We start from the raw sequence: 12067 nt of genomic DNA on the forward strand, positions 1-12067 counted from the left end.
TTTGTCATGTATGAGACTATCATGCTTTGAGAAGCACATAATCTTCTTTCCCACGGTTGTGACCTAATCTCATATATCTTTCAGTTGGTATTGTCCCTCCAAGAACCAAGTCACCCGCTGACGACTCACCTAGTTGGTCTGCTGGAGTTTCCCGTCATAATGGGCGAATGCCTAATGGGATTTCTAGGGTAGGTCAACAAACACAAGTCAACAGCAAGTCATGTTATGTGGGGGTGCAAATTGTGCTTGCTTGGAGCTGCGACAGAAGCGATAAGGGTGGCAACGTTGCCTGTTTGACGAAACCACAACGATGCATACAGAAGCAAAACTAAAAGTACAATATCTATTTCATTGCGCTAATAATGATCCAATATTCAATTGATGCCAACAGTATCAATAATGCAAACCGCTAATAAAGAAGAATAGGAACGCTGTGTTGGCTTTGCTATGTTGACAGACCAAAAAAATGTTGGACTTTTCCTGACTTTTTGTGGATGTCTCTTGAAAATGGCCACATTGTGAATGTGTGAGTGCATGAATAATATATCCATTCCATTGTAAAGCGTCTTTGAGTGTCTAGAAAAGCGCTATAGAAATCTGATGCATTATTATTATTATTATAATTATTATCATAAATTTCAAGATTTCTTCTTTTGTTTTTTGGACATTTTATAGATACTTTTGGAACTTTTTTTCAGCTTTTTTTCCCCCAATTCTCTGACATTTTTGACAATTTCATAGACATTCCTGAATATGGAAATTTTCTGCTTTTCCTCTTCCTTTTTGAACATTTTATGATAACTTTTTTGACATTTTTTGGTAATTAAAAAAATAATAATCTACCTTTTGTCTCTCTTTTTGTAGCAACTTACAAACTTGGATTTGAATATTTAATTAATTTATAGAATATTTTATATATATATTGTTTAATATTTTAAGTTATATTTAAATAAAAATGTTAAAAAAAAATATTAATTTCTACAAAAAAAAAAAAGAGATCCACGAGGACCCACGGAAAAGGGACTATAGAGCCACATGAGCTGCCGGTTACAGACCCCTGTTTTCGAACAATAGTTCTCAACTGTTGTCACTCTGGGACCCACATCTTCCTGTTGTTGCAAAGTTGCGACGCAGTTTTAGAAGTTTAAAACAATAAAGCATTTTTTTCTGCTTAATAACAGCCTCTGAAAATACTTGTAGAGTGTGTTACATTTTTAAACCCAGTTTCAAATGAATTGGACATAACTGCCATAAGCATATTGTTAGCTATGACATGAGCTTCACTATAGACTGAGCTGTAGCTAGTGTAGAGTAGCTAGAATAGCTAATAACTAGGGTACGAGTAACATTTCTTGATGCGAATACCGAATAATAAAAAGAATGATAATACATTTTATTTGTAAGCAACTTTTAACACCCTTAAGGGTACTGTACACCTAATCAAACAGACTAGATAGCGTCCAAAAATTACAGGGCAATGAAGTTAAGATGAGTACACGATACTGAACAGATATGATTTGAATTTGGATATTAATGTAATGAGAGTCTGAGTTGTAAGGGTCAAGTGGCAGAGCGTTCCAGAGCTGGAGAGCAGGGCTTTCTGCTCAAGTGACATGGGAAAGTCAGATAAATATTAGACTTAAGGGAAGGTGAGACTAAGGAGTGACACACTGGGATGGTAAAGCTGTCAACTTTGGGACTAATCCAATTATGAGAATTACGGGTTTGTCCCTGTTTCATAAAATTAGATGTGGACCAGGAGTTAATGTCTGATAAGCAGAAGATACTGCCAGGAGGTAGTGTCAATGCCACTCACACTGGTGTATGGCAGGTGCAATTGTTTGGTGGTGGTCGGAGGGGCCTTAGCTGCACACTGGCAGCCACACCTCTGTCAGCATGCCCCAGGGAAGCTTTGGCTAAGTATGTAATTTACTTCCACCAGAGTGTAATGTGCGAGTATGTGAATAAGTACCCACTGTAAACGCTCTGAGTGTGCGTGAGCAAAAGGCAAAGCGCCATATAAATCTGATGTATTATCATTATTATTAGATAAGGGAAGAGGGTGAAAGTGAGAAATAAAGAAAGACGCTGAAGTGAAAATAAAAAATGCTGGTCTGGTTATAGATATCAAATGATCACATGTTTGATGCAGTTATTGCCTGCAAAGACTTTTTGACTGTGGAAATTATCAAGCCTTATTCATTCATTCATAGCTAGATATCTGTGTTCCAACATTTTTGTCACCTAAAAAACACATACAAATTCCCTCCTTAAATAATGCTATGTTCTAAGTTTTGTATCCTATTTCAGTTCAATTTAATTCAACCATACAGAATATTGCCAATTCACAAAACCAATCTCAAAGAACTTTACATATGGAAAAGGGATACAAGTAAGGTTTTCTCTTTTTCTATCTTTGATACAGGAACGTCCAAAGAGTGCTGTGTTTCCTGCTGAGTTAAGGTCCAAAATGAGTGTGGAGGAACAAAATGAAAGGATCCGACGCAACCAGAGTAGTTCCGTACGAGACAAAAGGAGGAGTCTTAATCTTTCAGGCGGGCAGTCTCCAGCAAGCTACAAAGTGGTAATTTACATCAATTTTGCCTGTGCCATATGTACAATGAAAGGCGCACTACCTACTGTGAGGAAGCACAGTTATGTTCTTGGACAGCTTTGTTCTATCCAGTACAGGGTGTCTGTAATATGTCGCTGGCGTCACGCCGAAACCTCCTTTGTCAAAATTTGGTAAATGTAACTATTTTCCACAAATACTTTTTTTTTTAAGTGATAAGTAAGTAAATTGTTGAAAGTTGCATGCTCTCTGATGATGCAATGCTAATGGTTGGTCTCCTGAAAAGTGCTGATTTCATAGGATTTTTCCCAACGCCAGCAAAGCTTGCTGTCATTTACAGGTGTTAAGTCATCAAATTAAAAAAATAAAATTACTTTTCTGAACAGCCCTAATAAGATGAGAGTACTATTGGACCTCGGTAAAACGAGTTGAAATATGGCAAAGGCACCCTTCAAAACTGATACAGCTGAAGCAGTTTGCTCCATGAACATTCCAAAAGTAACTGTCAACAGTGTGTATGTCAGTCTGTCAGAAGCTGTACTTGACTATGCCTTCCAAACTATACTATCATTCTACCGAGAAAGGGGGAATACTGGTTGAATCTTTTAGCTGGTCGTTAACTCAAATTAAAAGCAATAAAATGAGCAATAATATAAAATAAACGATAATGTGTGCAGATTCGACGGCGGGTAACAGCTCATGAGATTGACATCCATGACTTAGAGGCAGCCGTCAGAGGACAGGGACTGGAGTCACCTCGTGAGGAAATTGCCCGTTTAAGACGATCACAGCTGGAACCTGAACACTATGACATGGACATTAACAAAGAGGTAATGCCATCTACAGTACTTATTTTGTAGTGACAAAAAAGCATTTTTTTTGCTGTTTTCCATCTCAAATTGCATTCATATTCGCTTCTTTACTTAATTCCCAAAAATATTTCTCTGTAGTCGTCGTCCCCAAACAAAACTTACTTTATCGTCCGCCATTGCTTTGTGAATATAAACGTATGTGTCAAGTAATATCCGGTCAAAACGTGGGAGTGTATCTGTTCGTGCCAGCGTTTACTTTATACGCAAAACCTGTTTTAATAGCCAAAATTTGCATTTTCCTTTTTTCGATACGCTTAAAAATCCACCCCCTCTAAGCATTTTTTTTTTTCAAATTATGGGCCCTTTTTCGAATTTCTAGCGTTTCTAACCCTAACCATTTTTATTTTCGCATTTCTTGAAAATTCGAATAAAAATGGGTGGATGGAAACCCTACTTGTGATTCATAAAACGCCTTACTAGGGCCACGTATAACTATATATATTTTTAGAAGGCGGGGGCAATATTTCCCCCAAAAAATTTGACTCTGAATATTGCCCCCGCCCTCTAAAAAATATATATTTATATGTGGCCCTAATACGCTGTCGTAGATTCATGCATGACATCCAACTTTTTTGTTGTTGTTGTTAAATACAGACAAAATAATGACAGAAAGTGCAAATACATGATTGTACTTTTATAATGACACAATACATTATAACTCCTAGCTAATGGCTCCAGACAAGGTTATAATCCCAGAGCGCTACCTGGATATGGAGGATAACACCCCTCTTAGCCCTGAGGAGCAAAAGGAAAAGCAGAAGAAACTTGAGCGGATCAAGACCCTGATTGCCAAATCCAAGTAAGTTTATTATAAGTATGTTTACAGAATTTAATAAGTTCATTTTAAATTCCTACAACTGAATAACTACATGTCCAATTGCTCACGCCCAATTCACACTGACTGTGGAACAGACGGATGCCGCAAGGAATAGAACGCATTTGAATGCATGCGGATTTTCATGAAGCTGAAGAAATTACACGAGCCAGACAGGAAGTCAGGCGTCGGCATCAAGGTAGATCTGGTATATTTAAAAATAAAACCGAGTTTGGGAAACTCGTTTTGGGACGCAAGCTACATACATAGCTTGACATGAGTCGGACATTTAAAAGACAAAAAATGATCTTAGAATAAATGAAAAATAAATAAATAAAAACACTATTTAAACACAAAACGTACTTACCCATGGTAGAAGTTTCAGAAATAATGTCCAAAAAGCATATGGATATGGATGCGACGACAGGCAAGCGTAGCTATTGTTTACCAGTAGCGCTCTATATACACAGTTGTTATTGAGTGCACTCAACTTTCCAACGTGAACCCCGTGATCTTGTGGTCTGGCGGGTGCAGATTTCCGGACACGAACAGGTCCTGCAACACACTCGGTGTGAATTGCAGTCCATCCGGATGCCGTCAGTGTGAATTGGGCATTAGGCTCTACTTGCCATGACAAAAAAAAATTATATTGTGCAATTATTGACCAAGAACATGTTCATCATCATTGAATGAAAATAACTACACAGTGCTAATATTGTTTAATTAGTAACAGTAAACAGAGGAGAGGAAATATTTCCATTTTGCTTGTAACTGTACAGTTAAATTGTAAGGGGAAAAAAATTAACTTACACACACTATTTCAGTTCCTTCTAACCTTTGTGTATTTGTTCTCACTTTGACCTAATGTCAGTCTGCAAAATGTGGTTCCTGTCCTGGACGGTCCTGTAGAGGGTGGAGCACCAGTCACTTCCGAGCAGCAATTGCAAGAACAGGAGAAACGCATTGAGATCTCCTGTGCTCTGGCTGCTGAAGCCTCTCGTCGCAGCCGCCTTCTCTCGGGTGAGGACACTCTCCCCTTCTAAACAGTCTTAGTGACTGCTCTCCGTAAACCCATTGTTAAGGCAAAGCTGTAAAAAAAACATACACTGAACAAAAATATTAATGCAACACTTTGGTTTTTGCTACCATTTTTTAATGAGCTGCATGGATTCAAAGATCTACATACATAAAACGGACATTTCCCTTAAATATTGATAAGCCTCACACGTGTGGCATATCAAGATGCTGATTAGACAGCATGATTATTGCACAGGTGCCACGCCTCTCCTGCTGTGTTGGTGGTGTCAGGTGGAATCCTCGTACCTTTAAGCCATTTTTTGCTCCGTTTAGTCACACCAGAAATACATTAGCCTATAATGGCAAACAACAAGACTAATATGGCTCACATGATAGTGTCTGCCTACCAAGCAGAAGGTCATGGGTATCTTCTCCAAAGCTGGAGAGGTCATAGGAACCCACTGTAACCGAATGCTGCAGAAATGTTTTTCGTGAAACACCAAAATCCCCGCCCCAGTGTCACAAGCATTTTATTCAAATACCATCATCAGTTTTCTGTTGCACAAGCATTTCATTTTTTCATTTAAAACTGACACAAGAGTGTCTTATTTCTTAATGACATTTTGCCCTTTTGCTGAATGTAAATGAAATATATCATTGTCCAGCAGATGTCACCACATTGAATTGTGTCAAATGCCTCGAAGCACTGAACCATTTCAACACAATTGCGTCAATCGTACAAAAAGCAATGGTGAAGCAGTGTCATGACTCACCACACTGTCTCGTGGAAAATGCTTCAAAACACTGAACCATTTCGACACATTGCTTCATATTGATTCACTCCTTCAGAAAGCTTTGGTTTTTCCATCACTACGTTTCAGTAATATATTACATTTAGTCAGCAATTACATAATATAACTCAAGTTACTCACTAATTTTTTGTAATATTATTACAGTTACTCACTCCCGTAATGAGTTACAATTTCATGACCACAAGAAAAAAACAACCATCACAAATTAAGTGAATAAAGCAATCAAATATAACATGAGCAGCTATATCATGAGCAAGCAGTGATGTGACACGTTGAAACACATCACTTTCATTGTACACGATAGTCAGCTCCTTACAGGCTGAGAAGTCATTGTTTGTGAGATTACTCAGTCATGGTGTCACAAAATAAAACGCCAAACATTCAAAACACATGCAGAAACTAAGTAAAAGAAAAGAAAGAAAGAACAAAACTGCATTTAGAACTATGAAAACGTAACCGTCAATGTGTTTCTAGATATAATTTGAATGAATGTGCCATCACTTTCAGTATGAAAAATGATGATCACCGATTGGCTGTTGGCAAGCATAATACAAATCTATCTCTGAGCAGAAGAGCTAGCGTGGCTGATGACGTCACGCTAAAACAACACTTCCATACACGTACACCCAAAAGAGGGCTCCAGGTGGCGGAGTGGTACCGTAACTTTCCCTACGATGCAGGTTGACGTGGGTTAGCTTCCCCGCCTGGGAGACCATATTTGTTTGTTTGTATGTGTGCGTTTTAAATAAAAAAATAAACGTATATCCAAAAAATGACGCAACATGACACCATGTTTATGGAAGTACATATGGTCCCGTGTGGTGTCGGATCGCCTTATCAGATGGGTTTATATGTAAGTCCTTGTCTTATCATTTTATATAGTCTGAGACAGGAGGAGGTGGAAATGTTTTGGGGAAATGAGGCGATGTAAGGAGAGTTGGAAACGTCTACTATAGCTTACGTCACGCCATTGCCTCGCGGGATAAATGAACCGCCGGGTTGCCACAAATGTCACCTTAATGCAGAGGTGGGCATCGAGGGCCGAAGTCCTGCAGGTTTTGCATGTTGCCCTTCTCCAACACAGCTGATATATGATCAGCTCATCAGGAAGCTCTGCATAAGCCTGATAACGATCCTGTTGATTGGAATCAGCTTGTGTTGGAAGCGAGAAACTTCCAAAACCTGCAGGACTCCGGCCCTCGAGGACCGAGATTGCCCACCTCTGCCTTAATGCTTCATGTTTTTTTTTTTAAATGGAATTAAATTAAAGACAACTATAAATTTGACAATGATACTCAAAACAACTTTTTGTTCATAGTGCAGACATCGCGTACATATCCGATTTATAGAGCAGCAGAAGAGAAAAAATTGGCATTGTAGCTTATTGTAATGTTCAAACTGCAAGGGGGAGGACCATTAGACACGTTGCTGCAGTGTGAACATAGCGTAGACATCCATCCATCCAACTATTTTCTTAACCGCATAGTCCTCACAAGGGTTGCAGGGGGCTATCCCAGCTGGCTTCGGGCAGTGGGCGGGGTACACCCTGAACTGGTTGCCAGCCAATCGCAGTAGCATAGACATTTTTGTTTTTATTACACACTTCCATCCATTCATTTTGTTACACCAGTTATTAATTATACTTCATATATCACTATTATTTGTTACATCAATGACCAAATTTACTTTACACAGAAAATTTCATTGTATTATTGAAAAGAGAAACACACATTGGCAATATAAACTCATCTTTCCCTTGTGTTGTGTGTAAATCAATTTGAGTATGTTGATGGTGTACAGTCTGGGATCATTTATTTACCGGACCAAATATCAGTTCCAATATCTACATTTGAAAAAAAATACACATTAATACAAATATGATATCTTATACCACATGCTATACTGTATAGTTAAAGGTCCTCATTACAAGTCAGCTTTACCAGCTATGGTTGCAAATTTAGCATTTTCATTTTTAAATCTCAAAATCATTATTATATAAATCTCTGATTAAAAAAAAAGTAAAACAACAAAAAAAGTAATTTAATAGTAACTTAAACTTGAGTAACTCATTACTCTACCCAGACGGTAATATTGTAAAGAAGCTTATTACTTTTAAACACAAGTAATTAGTAATATGAAATATATTACATTTTGGAAGTAATTTGCCCAACACTGTACAGGTGTGCCTTAGGCAAAAATTTAATATATAAAAATTATATCAATAAAATAATAAGCAATAAAATATAAGTCCCACTTCCCAGCCTTAAGCTTAATCCATCATTGTTTAAGTTTTTTTGAGGGGGAGAAAAAAAAGATTGAAAATAAACATAGGCCATACATTTAATTTTTAGAGGTGGGGACAGAGAAAACCTCGAGGTTCATTGTGGAAAACCTGCAACCGACCAGGTTTGCTTCATGGAACATGTTACTACAGTAACTGACCGAGAGCTTAAATTACCTCTTTTTATGAAACAGGCTAGAATTACCACTTTTTCTCTGGTTTCAATTACCTCCCTTTCTGAAACGGAAAATGCAGACTTTCCCACATTTCAGGGTTTCTTGACCCAGAGTTCTCACTAAACTTGCTTTGTGAAATGGATCCCAGGACACCGAGGATTTTCAAAAAGTTACCCTGGTTCCCATCCCGGGGAAAAATCCGTCGTTTGCCGGCCCTTTATCTCCGGGATGCAGGACACCGAGGATTTTCAATCGGCCACGACTGGTTCGGGGTGGACAATCTAATTTTAATGATGAAGATAGGAGGCAGGATGTATAAACCCATTTTGACCGGGACCGCATCGCCGCTGTTCCCCGAAACTCCACTCGAGCGCTGCGGGCCTGCGTGAACCATGCGAGAAACGAGGGAACACTGTATCACTTTCCATGCCCACTTCCATACATACAACTGATAATCATTGCCAACTCTTTGATACTGCTCAGTGGCGCAGTTCAGCATTCCCATCCAATTTCTCCAGAAATTGCACTTTTTCTAGTTAGATAGGTTAACTATTCCACTGTAACATACATAAAAATTTCCAGGAAGGACTGTATAGAGGACACCTCAACCTTCCTCTGAGACAATGCAACCAAATTAATCAAAGTTGTGCACTTTGAGTTAGCAGAGAATTTACCTGAAATACAAAGCTTTTCTACACAAGGTACTTGGGTTTTGATAATTTTGCTCAGAGTAAGAAACGTTTTTCCAAAAGGATATCAAATGAAGGCATTCCCATACGCAAAGAGAACTTTAATTTGCCGTTTACTCTGTCCATGTTTTAGCACATCATCCTCAAGGCAGGAGAGTGGAGGCACATGTGAAACATGGTCATGATTTGACGAGATTAAGTGTTTTATTTGTTAAAATTATTATTATTATTTTAATTCTAGGGATGTCTCATGTCAAATAAAGGTCATTAAATGTTCGTAAAATACCCATGAACATACCAATCACTAATTATTTGCTGCGCTGTCAGCCAACAACTTAAAACCACGATCTGCCCGGCCAGGAATGAAACTGTGAGTTTCCCCAAATGGGTGAAAACTAAGAAACAATGGTGTAATCACTAATATGGCTGCGAGTTTTAAAACATATATCAATAGTGTATTTATGACTGGATTATTTCTTTCATCTTTGTTCAAAAAAGATTTTTGCAATAATGATGCTATAACTAGAGAACTCACCAAATTTCTCAATTGCGGTAGATGGAACAATGTTGCAACATTTTTAGCTAGATTTAAAACATAATAATAATAATAATAACAAAAAGTGCTTTCTAATGAAACTGTCATGTTGTTGAATATACAGATGTATCAATCCAGGATGATATTTCCATCATTGCATTGTTATAATATTTACAGATACTGGTCTAGTGTTGCACAAACTTTACTGCAACATGAAGGCCTTTCAATCTCACTACATTTGAAAGATAACAGTGTCACACAACATTTTGTGTGATATCTGCAGAAAGTGGTTAGTGATAGAGGTCAGTAATTCGTGTCAAAGCAGAAATCACTAGACACATTAAGTTGACCATCAAAAACACTTGAGAATTGTTTAAAACAGATTTATAGCCTAACCCCTGCATATTAACAGGCACAACCCAAAGGATGTTTTGTGTTTGCATGTCACAATAACGGAGAGGATGACGTTTTTAGCTACACTCAAGATTACTCCTCTTTTTGATTTGCTGATATGATGTTTTATGTTGCATTTATGCCTACCTTCATTTCACTTCAGCCCAGTGCGCCCCAGATCCCCCCACTTCCCCAACCAGCCTGCACCCTCCCCCTTCCTCTGCTGACTTACCCACCTCCTCATTATGAATGCCTGAATCGGACCAGGTAAGTGACTGTTCTTCACCACACCCAACCTGTGTTCAGCCCTGTTTCTTCTCATAGCTTGGATCACTTTTTTACTGGCTGAGTTGAACAGTGTAGCACATAGCAACTAACTGTATATTCATTTGAATACATGTTGTACGGTTATGTACAGAGCAGATTGATTAGTGCTAAATTTCCAGTGTCCTGAGTGTTGGGGTGGATGTTGGGTGTAACCTGAATAGCACTATTTTGCGTGTTAAATTGACCACACCCTCATTTCCATTGAAGGAGAAAATTTACAAATTTCCAGTGCGCTGTTGACATTTCAGTAGCGATACATCCAGTTGTTGTTATTGGGGCGGCATGGATCAGTGGAAGAGTGGTGGCCGTCTGCTGACTCTGAGGGTGTGGGTTTGATCCCAGGTCAGTGTGACTATGTCGAAGTAACCTTAAGCAAGATACGGAACCCCCAAGATGCTCCTGGTACCGTGCCATCAGTTGTCAAAATGTTAAGTAGGATATTGAAAATGGGTCGTGGATGGGTGTTTCAGCATGACAATGACCCAAAACATACAGCAAAGGCAACAAAGGAGTGGCTCAAGAAGAAGCACATTAAGGTTATGGAGTGGCCTAGTCAGTCTCCAGACCTTAATCCTATAGAGAACTTGTGGAGGGAGCTGAAGCTTCGAGTTGCCAAGCAACAGCCTCGAAATCTTCAGGATTTGGAGAGGATCTGCAAAGAGGAGTGGGCCACAATCCCTCCTGGGATCTGCGCAAACTTGGTGACCAACTACAAGAAATGTCTGACCGCTGTGCTTGCCAACAAGGGTTTCTCCACCAAGTACTGAGTCATGTTTTGCTAGGGGGTGAAATACTTATTTTCCTCAATAAAAGACAAATAAATGTTTAAAATTAATATAATGTGATTTTTTTTAATATTCTGTCTCTCACTGTTAAGATGAACCTACCATGAAAATTATAGACCGTTCCTTTCTTTGTAAAGGGTCAAACTCACAAAATCACCAGGGGGTGAAATACTTATTTTCCTGTATATATATGTATAATATATATATATATATATATATATGTATATATATATATATATATACAGACGCTCCCCAACTTACGAACGAGTTACGTTCCGAGCGATCGTTCGTAAGGTGAATTTGTTCGTAAGTTGCTTCAGTGCTATATTTTGTATTATAATTTATGTTTAAAGAGAATACGTACAGTACTGTACTACGTATGTTAGAGAGAGAGAGAGAGACACACACACACAGTATGTACATGTACGTAATAAGATAAATAAAATGAAGTTTAACTTACTTTTGGAAGATGTACTCGATGCTTATGGATTTGATGGAGGAGGAGGAGGAGGAAGAGGAGGATTTTATATCATGAGAGGTTCTTCGTCGTCGCTGGAATGGGCTTCAAAAGTTACTTCCTCCTCCGTAACTTCAATGTAGGAAGAAGTTGAGGGTCGCGGAGAAGAAGATGAGGGTTGATGAGTATCTTCCTTGGAGGATTTACTAGAAACTGGTCGAAAGAAGCGATCTAACTACGATTGCACAGTTTTCTTCTTTTTTCATCATAATTGATGCGGTAGCACTGTATGGCATCATTCAATTGATTTGCAACCTTTGTGCAACGTTCAATATTT

The 12067-nt window shown here is 38.4% G+C and overlaps 1 protein-coding gene across 18 annotated transcripts in view; it reads left to right on the top strand.

Moving 5' to 3' along the window:
- The window catches only part of plekha6 (pleckstrin homology domain containing, family A member 6), a 135278-nt gene that overhangs the window by 117911 nt on the left and 5300 nt on the right, over positions 1-12067 (top strand). For 17 of the 18 annotated variants that reach the window (XM_077573053.1, XM_077573054.1, XM_077573058.1 and 14 more), the window contains 6 exons: positions 85-188; positions 2426-2584; positions 3250-3402; positions 4110-4243; positions 5130-5278; positions 10325-10428. In XM_077573053.1, coding sequence (XP_077429179.1) covers positions 85-188; positions 2426-2584; positions 3250-3402; positions 4110-4243; positions 5130-5278; positions 10325-10410 — 785 coding nt within the window. In that variant the 3' untranslated portion in view covers positions 10411-10428. The remainder of the gene's footprint in view (positions 1-84; positions 189-2425; positions 2585-3249; positions 3403-4109; positions 4244-5129; positions 5279-10324; positions 10429-12067) is intronic. The other variant, XM_077573050.1, reaches the window with a different exon arrangement.

The sequence above is a fragment of the Vanacampus margaritifer genome, chromosome 8, assembly GCF_051991255.1.
Source record: "Vanacampus margaritifer isolate UIUO_Vmar chromosome 8, RoL_Vmar_1.0, whole genome shotgun sequence".
NCBI lineage: Eukaryota > Metazoa > Chordata > Actinopteri > Syngnathiformes > Syngnathidae > Vanacampus > Vanacampus margaritifer.